Source organism: Salvelinus alpinus, chromosome 10 (assembly GCF_045679555.1).
Source record: "Salvelinus alpinus chromosome 10, SLU_Salpinus.1, whole genome shotgun sequence".
NCBI lineage: Eukaryota > Metazoa > Chordata > Actinopteri > Salmoniformes > Salmonidae > Salvelinus > Salvelinus alpinus.
In genome coordinates this window covers 27173799-27190079 of record NC_092095.1, presented here as the reverse complement: position 1 = coordinate 27190079, position 16281 = coordinate 27173799, and the positions used below count along the sequence as shown (strand labels likewise).

The following is a 16281-nucleotide window of genomic DNA, read 5'->3' as shown; positions in this document are numbered from 1 at the left end:
GAAACTTGGCCCCAAGCACACATCAAAGTCCACAAATATATGGTTAATTGACCACATAATCAACATTCAGTCTCCGGATTTAAATCCCATCGAATTGAAGAGGGCAGTCAAGTGCAGACTGAAGGATATCAAAGATCTGGAAAGGTTCTGTATGGAGCAATGGTCTAAGATCCCTCCCAATGTGTTCTCCAATCTCATAAAACATTATAGGAAAAGGCTCAGTGCTATTTTCCTTGCAAGGGGAGGGTGCACAAAGTATTGAAAATAAGGGTGCCAATAATTGACTTATCTTTTTGAGAAAAAGTTAAGTAAGAAAAATGATCTGTTAAACAGGCTCTTTCTCTGAGCAATTTTATTAGTATAAAATAATACAGTATAATTCCCTTTTTTTGGCGCATACAATATAGCTATATAGTATAATCAACTTTGTGTTCTGTAATCACATGAATGGAGAAAGAAATTAATGTTAAAGATATCCTCAATCTAATCAAGAACACATACATTGATTGAGGACAGTATTGTCTGTCAGCTGGTAGATTAAAACACAAAGATTGTCACACACATTCTTGATAGACACAGGCTTCTCTGCATATGCCCTGCTGTTACAGTGGCCCTATCAACTGCCTGCTACCTAGGCAGCACAGGGCTGGGGATTGGGGTTAGGCTGACAGCGTTCTGCCACTGCGGCAATTTCCCCCACCTGTAGACCTTGGTAGACGCCCGTCACTGTGGTGGTATGGGAAGTGCCGTCAGTGTACTCTTTAGCCAGGTGTGCGGTGAACGGGATTTTAATCTTATACTTTTTTCCTGCCATTTTCACCGTGCAGTGATGGTTGGCTGGGACAGCCACCTCTACACTCATTGAGTGGCTGATGGTTTCAGTCACAGAATTGCCGTTTGTGTGGGTTTTCTCAGAAGTGACGGCGACACTAGCTGTAACAGAGATTATTGGTATCCCTACTGTTATGGAGGTGGATATGGTCAGGGAGGAGGAGGCGCTGGTCTGCCAGGTGCTCTGTCTTTCTGTCCTCTCCTCTAGCTGCACCGTCTGCTTCACTGAGTGGCAGTTCTTGTTGGTGGCACTGTACTCTCCCAGCGCCACCGGTGCTTGGGAGAGTGTCACCAGTTGATCGACATGGTACTCTACGTTGAAGATTCTCTGTGTGTATCTCTCCTTTTTCAGTGTTAGCAAATCAAAGTCCCTTTTGTATTTTAACTCTTTGCCATTCAAAGGAAGAAAGAATATATTTTTGTAAACGGATCCTATTCCATAATGATTTTTTGCAGAATAGGCTTTGTTCTTGGCATGGGGTGCGATTGAGTTTGTTGGAATAGACCTTGAGAATGCTCTCCATTGCAAAAGCTCAAGGTTCTGCTCGTTAACTAGCAGATCAAACTGTGTGCGTCGGTCCTCCTTCCCATTGCAGGGGTTATAGCAGTATGGTCCTTTGGAGGGACTATAATGACCAGTGGACCAGTTACAGCCCTCGAGGGGGACGCAGATATAGTCGAGGCGTTTTGCTGCCTGGTTATAGATGCTCACTGTCCAGCTTGGCAGGGACCCGGTCCATCTGACCCACTTCAGATGTTTGTTTTCTCCGAAATTGGGCCGGATCAAGCTCCGCAGCTTGAGAGAGGCTTTTGCTTGAGTTTCTGTCTGGGCTTCTGTGGAGGAAGGTTTGTTGATTATTTAGCGTTGATTCTTGAAGAATATGAAAGCCTCTTGTATTCATTAATGGTGCATTCAGCAGAATGGGGAAAGAGCTTTACGTTCTTCATGCTTTCCCAATCCTTTTGAATGCACTGCTAATTGATACAATGTGTTACCACTAGCATTACTACATTTTCCAAAAATGCTAGCAAGATTATTCTGGACATTTCTAAACCATAAAATGTATATAAAAATGATTCAGCATAAAAAATACCCTAGGGAATTCGAAAATAAGCTTGACCAAAAAAACTGAACTATCCCTTTAAAGAGTCCTTCCAGGTGACTACCTCATGAAGCTAGCTACTTTGAAGAATCTTAAATATAAAATATTTGTAGATTTTTTAAACACTTTTTTGGTTACTACATGACACATAACACATACTACATTACACATACTACATATGTGTTATTTCATAGTTTTTGATGTCTTATTCTACAATGTAGAAACTAGTAAAAATAAAGGAAAAACCCTTGAATGAGTAGATGTTTCCAAACATTTGACTGGTACTGTATATCATTAATTTAAAAGTACAAAAATGGATGTACCAATCATAGATTTCCCCTTTTAAAGCTAAGGAAACATCACACATATTTTCCCATAGAGCCCAACAGTGGAGGTCTCATAATACCCATAAAACCTAGCGGTCAAACAGGGAAATGGTTACAATCATTTTTCCCATAAATTTTAGAAACACATAAAATATGGCCTGTGTTTCGTGTATTCTTACCCTGGCGTGACGTTTTGATAACCATTAAAATCTCTCTCAGATAAGGAGACTTTTATCAATATATTCGGCTCTATTTACTCTCAGATTCGAAAATGCTAATTAGCATCAAAGTAAACATTATGGAAAACTACAAATCCCTGCTAGCTCTTGCACATCATCTCCAGCTGACACCTTTGGTAACAGGTATTGTGTAAATTTAAAACTTGCACAAGACAGTTCACAGAATTGTCAATTTTAAAGATATTTTGCCAATTTATTAATTACTACAATCCAGAGATTCTTACCTTTGCCTCGCTTCGTCAGTCTCATCCAAATCATCATGGCATTTGTAGTTCTTTGTGATAGCCACATTAGCAGGTAATTAGCATTTAATTTTTTTGGGGGGGGTATATACAAATTATTATATTGATAAAAGTCACCTTGTCCGAGAGAGATTTACACGGTTATCAAAATGTCTCGCCACGGTAAGCCTACACGAAACACAGCCCTTATTTTAAGTGTTTCTAAAATCCCATATGGAAAAATGAATGGTAAAAAAACGATTGAAAACATTTCCGTGTTTGACCGCTAGGTTTTATTTGTATTATGACTAATACTGTGGTACAGAGAACATACAATTGGCATGCTGACTGCAGGAATGTCCATCCGGAGCTGTTGACAAATAATTTCATGTTAATTTCTCTACCATAATGCCGCCTCCAATGTCGTTTTAGAGATTTTGGCAGTGCGTCCAACCGGCTTCAACCACAGACTACGTGAATGGCGCTGTGTGGGCGAGGGGTTTGCTGATGTCAACGTTGTGAACAGTGTGACCCATGGTGTGGTTATGGAATGGGCAGGCATAAACTACGGTCAACGAACACAGTTGCATTTTGTCGATGGCAAATTGAATGCACAGCGATCTTGAGGCCCATTGTGAAGCCCATATTTTTTAAGATATCTGACCAACAGATGCATATCTGTATTCCCTGTCATGTGAAATCCATAGATTAGGGCCTAATGAATTTAGTTCAATTTACTGATTTCCTTACATGAACTGTAACTTTTATTCAGTGTTTATATATAAAAAAAAAATATCTGTCCATAATGTCCATGAGTTTCTAGTGGATAGACCACCAGCGATAATCTGAAGTACCCAAAAAGGACACTAGATGTCATCTGATAAAATTCCCTGAAAAACATGAAAGTGACCAAAATTCTGGTAAACTTAAAAGTTTCCAGTAGGGGCCTCCCGAGTGGTGCAGTGGTCTAAGGCACTGTATCGCAGTGCTAGCTGTGCCTCTAGAGATTCTGGGTTCGAGTCCAGGCTCTGTCGCAGCCGGCCGCGACCGGGAGATCCATGGGGTGGTGCACAATTGGCCCAGCGTTCTCCGGGTTTGTCCGGCAGGGATGTCCTTGTCCCATCGCGCGCTAGCGACTCCTGTGGCAGGCCGGGCGCAGTGCACGCTGACATGGTCGCCAGGTGTACGGTGTTTCCTCCGACACATTGGTGCGGCTGACTTCCGGGTTAAGTTGGCATTGTGTCAAGAAGCAGTGCGGCTTGGTTGGGTTGTGTTTCGGGGGACGCATGGCTCTCAACCTTCGCCTCTACCGAGTCCATACGGGAGTTGCAGCGATGAGACAAGACTAACTACCAATTGGATACAACAAAATTGTGGAGAATTTTTAAAATTTTATTCCAGTAATATACCCTCCCTTTGCAACCCTAGTATTAGCAATCACTTTGGTAGTTATCAATTGAAAGTTGAAAGCCATTATTCAAAACCAACAATACAAAATGAGAAACTATGCAGCTATGCATAGCCAAATGCACCACATATAGACAGAACACATCACTCACCGTCCACTGTGGTCACAATGCTCTGAGTGACATGGTGTGAAAGCTGCATGTTCATCAGCTCTGGGGGTTCCATACCAAGAGAACATTGCAGCAGAAAGCCACAGGCTACAAAAGCTGTCAGTATCATCTGAAGAATAAAGAGGATGCGGAGAAAACGCACAAAGAATTAGACCTGACATCAATCCATATTGATGGAAGTTTGAAACATATTTTTGTAATGTAAAATAGACATGTTTAGATGGAAAGAACTTCCTATTGAACAGCACTCTGCATCACTCACCTTTACAAATGAAGTCTTCGTTCCTCTCAGCTTCTTGTCAAGATGGGGTTGACTCTCCACAGTAACTCCACAGCTTTTATAGTATATTGTTGGGTTAGTGATTTACTGTTTCATTGGTTTGTTATCTAGGTTAGGAAAAAAACTCAGTTTGAATGAAGTCACTTGAGTCCAGCCTTGATTTGTTTTTTTAAACTGATAGACATCACTAAGATTACGTTATCTGATTTTAATTCCAGAGTTTCCTTGTTGTATTATTTACACTGATAAACTGACACAACACCCAGCCTAAATGTACATCTGTAGCATAACAATGCACACTGTTCCTGTCATACTCATATGGTTAATCTGAGATGAATACATACATTTGATTAATTTTAAATTAATGGTTTATAGCCATTTATGCTTGAAGAATATAACTTATAAATGCTTTAGTTTAACAGTCTTACTCCAAAACCCCAATATAATTGTGACTAACATTGCATAGCTTCAAAGCATGGTGGTTAAAACAAATTTTTATCAAGGATGGTCAGTCCTTGCAACCACAGGTCTGTCTATGAATGAGCCTATTAGAGTCATTACATTTCTACAGAAAGCTGTTTACCAAAAAAGTGGTTGGTTATTGTTTGAATCCCAGATTGCATTTCAATCAACTGTGGAAGTGAGCCAGAACATTTATCAGTTGTGTGCTTTCACGTCTTCATACACACCCTGCCACTCCTAGGTAATCTGACTTCCTTGTTGCTCAATCTATTTTCCAGTGAATTCGTAAAATATTAACCATTGATAATAAAACCCAGCTTTCGAATGAACACAAGTGACACCCAGGCAGCGTTTAGACAGCCAGCCCAATTCTCATCTTTTTTTCACTAATTGGTCTTTTGATGAATTACATCAATTATTTTTCAGAGCTGATCTGATTGGCCAAAATACCAATAAGTGAAAAAAAAGGTCAGAATTGGGCTGCTTGTCTAAACGCAGCCATAATGCTCCTTTTAAAATGCTTTATTACATCTTGAAGTGAGCCAGAACAACATTGTTGTTGTTGTTCAGTCTATTTTCCAGTGAGGTCATACAATGTTAATCATTGATTGTGAGAGTATCACTCTCCTCAAGCAACAATATTTTTTTCATTTTGAGTTGGAAAATTAAAATATGCTTTAACTGAACAACTTTATATATAAGGGTGTTTTCACACAAGTTTGTTTGCTATACAGTAGTTCGAATCAGAGTTGGATTATTTGTCACGTTGTATTTTTTTCATTTGGTCTGGTTGGCTTCACGTTGTCAAATGTCAAACAAATTAAATGCCTAAACAATACCACGTATTTTAATGTGAGTAATTTATTTATTGGACAAAAATGCTCACGTTAAATCCATATTTGATCCGGAGGCGAGCATTACTTGTGTCCCAATCTTCATATTACTTCAGCAATAGCAGCTGTAATAACTGCTATGTGCAGTGAATAGAGGAGACCCTTATCTGCATCAGATATCAAGTTATGGTACTGTGTGCTGCATTTCATGAAATTCTCAGTCAAACGACCAATAATACTGTGCGCCTTTGGTTATTTTCCTTAGTGTGGACTACGTTTTCCCCTGCAGCGAACTGCACCACCAACCTTTTTTTGCGCAAACCATGGTGCATGTTTGGCGCACACCTGAGTGTGGATAAAGTGTTCACACCTGTCCAAACAAACCTAATTTAAGCTCCAAACAAACTAGGTGCAATGGCCGCCTAATTTAACAACATGATTGCATCAAAAGACATGTGCACTGTGCCATGAGTGGAAATGATCATTTCAGAGACATGTATAGATTGTTATTTCTGTAGTTGGCTCTTTGTAAGACCTTATAGTATTCATCTTTTGATGAACAAGAATCTCTTGGGTTGGGGGTTCTTGTTTGTGCTTCAATGTGATGAATTAAACAATTAGGCCTAAGCTGTGAGTTTTGCTGTGCTCATTGGGACATGACTTGCTACAACTAGAACTCTAAAGGTAATCAATACAGAACAAACTGAGTGGATTTGGTTCAATCTGGTGTATTGTGAAAGCTCAGCAGAGTGTGATTCTATTGCTTCCAGGAAGTACATGCAGTATATACTTCTTGATTATGCTGATGCTTCAGATTCCCTTCCTTCAAATGAAATCACAGCAAACCACTGATTGTGGCTCGTATAGAGCATTCAGAATAACTGTAAGCACCATTAAGAAACGCATGGTTTTATTGAAACATATAGTGCAGTATTGCATTTCAAGGGGCAATCTGCAGGTGCATTATCCATTTTTGAGCTTAGTTCAACTGTCGTACCCCATCAGATCCCAAATTATAAGCTTGTTTCACTCCAATATTTGTAAACAATGTTTGCCTTCAGAAAGTATTCAAACCCTTTGATGTTTCTTTGTGGTGTTACAGCCTGAATTTAAAATTGATTACATTGAGATTTTATGTCACTGGCCTACACACAATTAATACATTTTAAGCTGAAATGTCTTGAGTCAATAAGTATTCAATTTCAACCACTTTCTTATGGCAAGCCTAAATACGTTCAGGATAAAAAATGTGCTTAATAACCTCTACGTGATCAGTGTTCCTATACCGGGACGGTTGAGCTAACATGGGCTAATGTGATACATTGTAAGTAACAAGAAAATTTCCCGGGACATAGACATGTCTTATTTGGGCAGAAAGCTTAAATTCTTGTTAATCTAACTGTACTGTTCAATTTTCAGTAGCAAAACAATTATCACGGTTTGATACATTCACATCTGAAGGTAAATAATGTACTTACATTCAGTAATCTTGTTCTGATTTGTTATCCTGAGGGTCCCAGAGATAAAAATGCAGCATATTTTTGTTTGATAAAATCCATTTTTATATTCAAATGTAGGAACTTTGTTTGAACCCCTGCTGTCTATGGCTCCACACCCACCCCATCCGGCCATCTACAGTAGATGTGTGAAAGTTAGTGTATAAGCTAATGATCCATCATGTATGACATTCTTAAAATTTTGTATTACCATATAATCTTTGTATGTTCTCCTATAGTTATGTATCAATTGACCAATTTGGCACATTTGGGCAGACTTTATACAAAATATTGTACAGTATGGGTATGTTTCACTGGATCAATCTGAAACTTTGCACACACACTGCTAGTGGCCAAAATCAAAATTGTGCCTAAACTGCAATATTATATTATGGCCTTTCTCTTGCATTTCAAAGATGATAAAAAAAACGCATTTGAAAACACATGCTTTTTTGTTTGTATTATATTTTACCAGATCTAACTTCAGTGTTTCCTTTAAAATGGTATCAAGAATATGCATATCCTTGATATAGGCAGTTAGATTTGGGTATGTCATTTTAGGCAAAAATTGAAAAAAAGGGTTAGATCTTTTCAAGTCACATAAGTTGCATGGCCTCACTCTGTGTTTAACATTCTTTTTTTTAAATTACTACCTCATCTCTGTACCCCACACATACAATGATCTGTAAGGTCCCTAAGTCGAGCACTGAATTTCAAACACCGATTCAACCACAAAGACCAGGGAGGTTTTCCAATGTCTAGCAAAGAAGGGCACCTATTGCAGACATTGAATATCCCTTTGAGCATGGTGAAGTTATGAAATACACTTTGAATGGTGTATCAATACACCCAGTCACTACAAAGATAAAGGCGTCCTTTCTAACTAAGTTGCCGGAGAGGAAGGAAACCGCTCAGGGATTTTACCATGAGGCCAATGGTGACTTTTTAAAACATTTACAGAGTTTAATGGCTATAATAGGAGAGGATGGAACAGTTACAGGATGAATCAACATTGTAGTTACTCCACAACACTAACCTAAATGACAGAGTGAAAAGAAGGAAGCCTATACAGAAGAAACTTTTTTTTAAACATGCATCCTGTTAAAAATACAGTACTAGAGTAAAACTGCAAAAAATGAAATTAGCTTTGTCCTGAAACAAAAACGTTATTTTTAGGGCAAATCCAACACATCACTGAATAACACTATTTTTTTTCAAGCATGGTGATGGCTGCATCATGTTGTGGGTATGTTTGTCATCAGCAAGGACTAGGGAGTTTTTTAGGATAAAAAAAGGGAATAGAGCTAAGCATAGGCAAAAGCCTAGATGAGAAGCTGTTTCAGTCTGCTTTCCAACAGACACTGGGAGATGAATTCACCATTCAGCAGGACAATAACCTAAAGCACAGGGCCAAATCTACACTGGAGTTGCTTACCAAGATGACATTGGATCTTCCTGATTGGCTAAGTTACAGTTTTGACAAACTGTTTTTACATCCATTGAGAATGACAATTGTTCCTCAATGTATTTGAAAATCTTTCCAGCTCTCTCCCTTCTGATAACCATTCAGCATGATAGGAAAAAATGTCATGCTCTGATCCAGTGGAAACGTCATAAAATAGACCTACTTGATGCCCTTATCCCTTGTGCAAATAGCCTATAGCTGTGTCTGTCTTGAGCTCACAGGCCCTGGAAACTCTGAGGGTCCAGAATATTCTATACAATGTTGCAGGTTTTCTAGCTGGAGTTGATTCATGTTCGTTGCAGACAGGCCATGCGTAGCCAATGTGATTTATAGGATATTTATTTTATCAGGATATTTTCTACCTGCAGGCTGCATTGGTTTTATTTGTTGGCTTTATGTAGGCTATTTTTACAGAGTTGACAATGGCAACAGAAGTTACATTTTAGGTTTGTTTCATTTTCATTTAGAATTGGATAGAATTTCGATTAACCACATGACAACTAATTTGACATATGAAGACATTATTATAAATTAAATTAAACTGTGCCACCAAAATGTGCATATGAAAACCCTAACTGGCATGCAGATCGGAATAAATTGTAAGATAAATTGGCATTCCACACTAGAATGGTTGCCGACTCCTCGTGTAGCCTATACCAGCAACTTCCGGAGAGTAACGGCAGAATCTGCAAAAGCCAGCAGGAGCGAGAGGAGGATGGTCAGGTCAGGTTAAGCTTTTTTCTTCTGGTTTTCATTATTTCTGGCTTCCTCTTGAGTCAATTGTCTTATTTCATCAAACAGTGTGCTTAAATGATCAGACTCTCAATACCTAAACAGTACCAGTCAAACGTTTGGACACACCTACTCATTCATTATTTTTACTGTTTTCTACATTGTAGAATAATAGTGAAGACATCAAAACTATGAAATAACACATACGGAATCATGTAGTAACCAAAGGAGTGTTAAACAAATCAATATATATTTTAGATTCTTAAAAGTATCCACCCTTTGCCTTGATGACAGCTTTGCACACTCTTGGCATTCTCTCAAACAGCTTCATGAGGAATGCTTTACTAACAATCTTGAAGGAGTTCCCACATATGCTGAGCACTTGTTTGCTCCAACTCATCCCAAACCATCTCAATTGGGTTGAGGTTGGGTGATTGTGGAGGCCAGGTCATCTTATGCAGCACTCCATCACTCTCCTTCTTGGTCAAATAGCCCTTACACAGCCTGGAGGTGTGTTTTGGGTCATTGTCCTGTTGAAAAACAAATGATAGTCCCACTAAGTGCAAACCAGATGGAATGGCATATCGCTGCAGAATGCTGGTTAAGTGTGACTTGAATTCTAAATAAATCATCCGACAATGTCACCAGCAAAGCACCATCACACCTCCTCCTTTGCTTCACGGTGGGAACCACACATGCGGAGATCATCCGTTCACCTACTCTGCGTCTCACAAAGACACCATTTTTGAAACCAGAAATCTCAAATTTGAACTCATCAGAACAAAGGAGCGATTTCCACCAGTCTAATGTCCATTGCTCGTGTTTTTTGGCCCAAGGAAGTCTCTTCTTCTTATTGATGTCCTTTAGTAGTGGTTTCTTTGCAGCAATTTGACCATGAAGGCCTGATTCATGCAGTCTCCTCTGAACAGTTTGATGTTGAGATGTGTCTGTTACTTGAACTCTGTGAAGCACTTATTTGGGCTGCAATTTCTGAGGTGCAATTAACTCTTAATGAATTTATCCTCTGCAGCAGAGGTCATTCTGGGTCTTCCTTTCTTGTGGTGGTCCTCATGAGAGTCAGTTTCATCATAGCGCTTGATGGTTTTTGCGACTGCACTTGAAGAAACTTTTAAAGTTCTTGAAATTTTCCCGGTTAGACTGCATGAATCAGGCCTTCATGGTGGAATTGCTGCGAAGAAACCACTAATAAAGGACACCAATAAGAAGAAGATGTCTTCACTATTATTCCACAATGTAGAAAATAGTCAAAACAAAGAAACTCTTGAATGAGTAGGTGTGTCTAAACTTTTGACTGGTACTGTGTTGTGTGTGTGTGTGCAATATATACAGTTGAAGTCGGAAATGTACATACACTTAGGTTGGAGTCATTAAAACTCGTTTTACAACCACTCCACAAATTTCTTGTTAACAAACTATAGTTTTGGCAAGTCGGTTAGGACATCTACTTTGTGCATGACACAAGTAAAATTTCAAAAAACAATGTCATGGCTTTAGAAGCTTCTGATAGGCTAATTTATATAATTTGAGGCAATTGGAGGTGTACCTGTGGATGTATTAGTGCCTCTTTGCTTGACATGGGAAAATCAAAAGAAATCAGTCAAGACCAATTTCCAAATGCCTGAAAGTACCGCGTTCATCTGTACAAACAATAGTACGCAAGTATAAACACCATGGGACCACGCAGCCGTCAAACCGCTCAGGAAGGAGACGCGTTCTGTCTCCTAGAGATGAACTTACTTTGGTGCGAAAAGTGCAAATCAATCCCAGAACAACAGCAACGGACCTTGTGAAGATTCTGGAGGAAACAGGTACAAAAGTATCTATATCCACAGTAAAACGAGTACTATATCGACATAACCTGATAGGCCGCTCAGCAAGGAAGAAGCCACTGCTCCAAATACGCCATAAAAAAAGCCAGAATACGGTTTGCAACTGCACATGGGGACAAAGATCATACTTTTTGGAGAAATGTCCTCTGGTCTGATGAAACAAAAATAGAACTGTTTGGCCATGATGACCATAGTTATGTTTGGAGGGAAAATGGGGAGGTTTGCAAGCCGAAGAACACCATCCCAACCATGAAGCACGGGGGTGGCAGCATCATGTTGTGGGGGTGCTTCACAAAATAGATGGCATCATGAGGGAGGAGCATTATGTGGATATATTGAAGCAACATCTCAAGACATCAGTCAGGGAGTTAAAGCTTGGTCGCAAATGGGTCTTCCAAATGGACAATGACCCCAAGCATACTTCCAAAGTTGTGGCAAAATGGCTTAAGGACAACAAAGTCAAGGTATTGGACTGGCCATCACAAAGCCTTGACCTCAATCCCATAGAAAATGTGTGGGCAGAACTGAAAAAACGTGTGCGAGCAAGGAGGCCTTCAAACCTGACTCAGTTACACCAGCTCTGTCAGGAGGAATGGGCCAAAATTCACCCAACTTACCGTGGGAAGCTTGCGGAAGGCTACCCGAAATTTGCCCTAAGTTAAACAATTTAAAGGCAATGCTACCAAATACTAATTGACTTGTATGTAAACTTCTGACCCACTGGGAATGTGATGAAAGAAAGAAAAGCTGAAATAAATAATTCTCTCTACTATCATTCTGACATTTCACATTCTTAAAATCAAGTGGTGATCCTAACTGACCTAAAACAGGGGATTTTTACTGGGATTAAATGTCAAGAATTGTGAAAACTGAATTTAAATGTATTTGGCTAAAGTGTATGTAAACTTCCGACTTCAACTGTGTATTGTGTGTGTGTTAATGGAACTATTTCTTGAGTTTGAGTTGGTATTGTTAGGGTTCGTTCCTTACGTCCTTCTTTGTCAATCATTGGTTCATTGGTGAAATTAGCATTATGACAATATCTTTAATTAATTAAATCAATCAAAAATCTTTATTAATCCAATTGCAGACAGAAGTTGACAAACAGGAACATAGCACACATGTTTCTGAGTAAGTTCTGCATCAAACAAAAGGTCTCAAGTTGTATTATTAAACCGAAGTCCCGCCTTAGTGATGTCACTAACTAGTCATTACCTTAGTACTCCTGAGACCAAAACCCTATATAAACAATGGCTTTTAGTGTTATCTTAAATTTAGCAGTAAACGTCCGCTCCCCAAAGCTGATTTCTTGTGGAATGTTTGACTAGCCTTATCTCCTCCACTCCCCTGCAGAGCTCCTTCTTCACAGTCACACATTACTCAGAGGGGCCTCTTCATAATGAAATAGAGAGAGAACTAAAAACAATTGTGGAATACTAAACCTCTACAATGAATTTGTATTGTTAATCTGTAGTCTATGACCCTATACATGTAAGGAGGGAGGGGTCTTATAACCCCTCCCCTTCTATTTATATAACATAAGGGGCAAGGGGTCTGGATTACTGCAACTCGCTGTTGGCTGGGCTCCCTGCCTGTGCCATTAAACCCCTACAACTCATCCAGAACGCCGCAGCCCGTCTGGTGTTCAACCTTCCCAAGTTCTCTCACGTCACCCCGCTCCTCCGCTCTCTCCACTGGCTTCCAGTTGAAGCTCGCATCCGCTACAAGACCATGGTGCTTGCCTACGGAGCTGTGAGGGGAACGGCACCTCAGTACCTCCAGGCTCTGATCAGGCCCTACACCCAAACAAGGGCACTGCGTTCATCCACCTCTGGCCTGCTCGCCTCCCTACCACCGAGGAAGTACAGTTCCCGCTCAGCCCAGTCAAAACTGTTCGCTGCTCTGGCCCCCCAATGGTGGAACAAACTCCCTCACGACGCCAGGACAGCGGAGTCAATCACCACCTTCCGGAGACACCTGAAACCCCACCTCTTTAAGGAATACCTAGGATAGGATAAAGTAATCCTTCTCACTCCCCCCCCCCTTAAAAGATTTAGATGCACTATTGTAAAGTGGCCGTTCCACTGGATGTCATAAGGTGAATGCACCAATTTGTAAGTCGCTCTGGATAAGAGCGTCTGCTAAATGACTTAAATGTTAAATGTTATAAGCATAATCAATTATTCTAATACATCAAACATTTGTACAGCCCCACTCATGACCCCTAGATGAATCCTGACAGTATCCTGTCGGAAGGAAGCAGGATGTTTTGACTATTCCTGATATCATGTATAGTGCCCCGTCTACTCAGATTCCTCAAATGTATATTACACACGTGTAATTGCACATTTTCCCTAATCATGTCTTTTTTACCCTTTTTCAGATGGAGGTTTTAGGTATATGTGATGTACTTGGTGTAATCACAGGCATAATTCCGCTGCTGAAACACGCTCCTATTTTGCCGTTTTGTCTGATCAGCTGTATGGCTGCGGCGTTGACAAGTCATTTAAATCTTCAAGATTGATGGTGATACGTGGTTTACAATTCATCTGCACTGCCTCAATATCCTCTCTCTCAATTGAGAAGTTACAGTAGCTCCTAACTAAGCTGCTAAAATGAGTAATTCATAGGGTCTTTTAGTGCAGTCTAAGTAGATTACTGCTGGACTGTTTGGGATGCTCGTCACCTTCCCTCCCCTTTCTGTTCTGGGATTTAAACCTCTGGCTGGCCCACTATAATCCCAATGAAAATAGGTGGGCAAACTCTCATTGCCGGTCGCAGTGAAAAAAGTTACATTGAAAAATGCATTTTCTGCAAAAGGTGCAAAATATAAAAGGGAGTACCGTGTTTACGTTTATTCACCCTCCACTGCTCCCGCCCTCACAGCTGATCGGTGGCTCCAATTGGTTCAGCAGCGGTGTCTGTTAGGGATGTTACTGTATGACCTTACGACCTCAGACACTTTGGTCAGTGGAGGTCACAGTGCATCCAGGATCTGTGCTTATCAAAAGACCTTGAACTAACTCTCTCTCGCCAGGCTGATGCTGATGATGGGGGTGCTGTTCTGCTGCGGAGCGGGCTTCTTCATCCGTAGGCGCATGTACCCCTTGCCCCTCAGTGACGAGCCCGCCTTCAACGTCTCCTTCACCAGGCATCCCGTATCCACGCCAGGTCAGTAGACTAAGAGACACACGTGCCAACATCACACTGCACTTTATTTTCAAAAGTAATTTACACTTGCGCTTTTGTTTTGGGGGTTTTATCCCTTAGATATTTGGGTTATAAATGGATTTAGTCTGAAGCCCTTAATGTGTACTTGTATGTGCAACTTTGTGCAATGTTGTTTTGTTGGTGGAATATGCTGATAGTAAGCCTGTTGTTTTGCCATGTCGAACAAGACAAATAGATCGATCAGCATTGGAATATCAGTTTTCTCAAATCCAATGAGGTTTCATTCTGATGAAGATGTCACTGAAGGAGACCGATTCGTAGTGCCAATTACCCCACTGAGCTATCTGCAGTGACAGCTTTACTGGCTTTCACAGTGCTACAGGTGATAATATACCTGTGTGCGTGCGTGTGACGTAGAGTAGGCCAGAAGGCTAAACTGAAAAACCTAACATCTATCAAATAAAAAGATGGCGGAGCCACAAGGGTGTTTATTTACATAGTGAATCCGGAAGAAAACCAACAGTACTGCCATCCAAAGTATACATTATGTGGACATCTTAAAAACAATGCTGCCCCATCAACAGCTCAATCCAAAATGGTCCCCCCCTGATTACCGTAGCGCTGGTCCTTACCCCAGCATACCCGGCGGAGATGGAGAGAGAGGAACAGAAACAAACAACAACACACTCATCTTGCTGTTGCTAGCTAATTTGTCCTGGGATAGAAACATTGAGTTGTTATTTTACCTGAAATGCACAAGGTCCTCTACTCTGACAATTAATCCACACATAAAACGGTCAACCTAATCGTTTCTAGTGATCTCTCCTCCTTCCAGGCTTTTTCTTCTCTTGACTTTATATTGCGATTGGCAACTTTCATAAATTAGGTGCATTACCGCCACTGACCTCGTTCGTCTTTCAGTCACCCACGTGGGTATAACCAATGAGGACCTGCTTCTATACACCAATGAGGAGATGGGAGAGGCAGGACTTCCAGCGCGATCTTCTATTTTAGCCCTTGGCAACGCAGACGTTTGTTGGCGCGCGCGAGCAGTGTGGGTGAAATAATTGAATAACATAGATTTCTAAATGTATTTTGCAACGCTTGCGCACACGACGCGAGCAGTGTAGTCAGCCTGTAAGAGTACAAGGCCATTAAGGCCAGATCGTTCTTCAAGATGTTCATGGACGAGAGAGACAGAGAGAGAGACACAGAGAGACGGAGAGAGAGAGACACAGAGAGACGGAGAGAGAGAGACACAGAGAGACGGAGAGAGAGAGACACAAAGAGACGGAGAGAGAGAGACACAGAGAGACGGAGAGAGAGAGACACAGAGAGACGGAGAGAGAGAGACACAGAGAGACGGAGAGAGAGAGACACAGAGAGACGGAGAGAGAGAGACACAGAGAGACGGAGAGAGAGAGACACAGAGAGACGGAGAGAGAGAGACAGATGGCTCCGAAAGCCTTTTGGAGTAGGTCTGTGGACTTTTCCATGTGAATATGGAAGTCATCAAAAATGTGAATGTTATCTGCCATGACTACAAGGTCCGATAGGAATTCAGGGAAGGCCTGTAAACAGTAGCTCTAAAAAGTGATTGAGAATGCTGCATAGATTTCATGACTAGAAGCTCAAAAGACAAAAATGCATTAAGTTTCATTTTTTTTACATTTTATTGAAATTTGCTGTTGTCAA

General features: G+C 40.6%; 2 protein-coding genes across 2 annotated transcripts in view; one reads left to right on the top strand and one right to left on the bottom strand.

The window, feature by feature from the left end:
• The window catches only part of LOC139531824 (WW domain binding protein VOPP1-like), an 85707-nt gene that overhangs the window by 58508 nt on the left and 10918 nt on the right, over positions 1 to 16281 (top strand). Inside the window, exon 4 of the mRNA XM_071328697.1 lies at positions 14453 to 14586. Coding sequence (XP_071184798.1) covers positions 14453 to 14586 — 134 coding nt within the window. The remainder of the gene's footprint in view (positions 1 to 14452; positions 14587 to 16281) is intronic.
• On the bottom strand, positions 322 to 4638 carry LOC139531823 (natterin-3-like). The gene is made up of 3 exons (XM_071328696.1): positions 4560 to 4638; positions 4280 to 4406; positions 322 to 1665 (listed from the first exon to the last, which is right to left on the bottom strand). Exons 2-3 carry the CDS (start codon positions 4404 to 4406, stop codon positions 632 to 634), a joined length of 1161 nt encoding a protein of 386 aa, XP_071184797.1. The 5' UTR covers positions 4560 to 4638; the 3' UTR covers positions 322 to 631.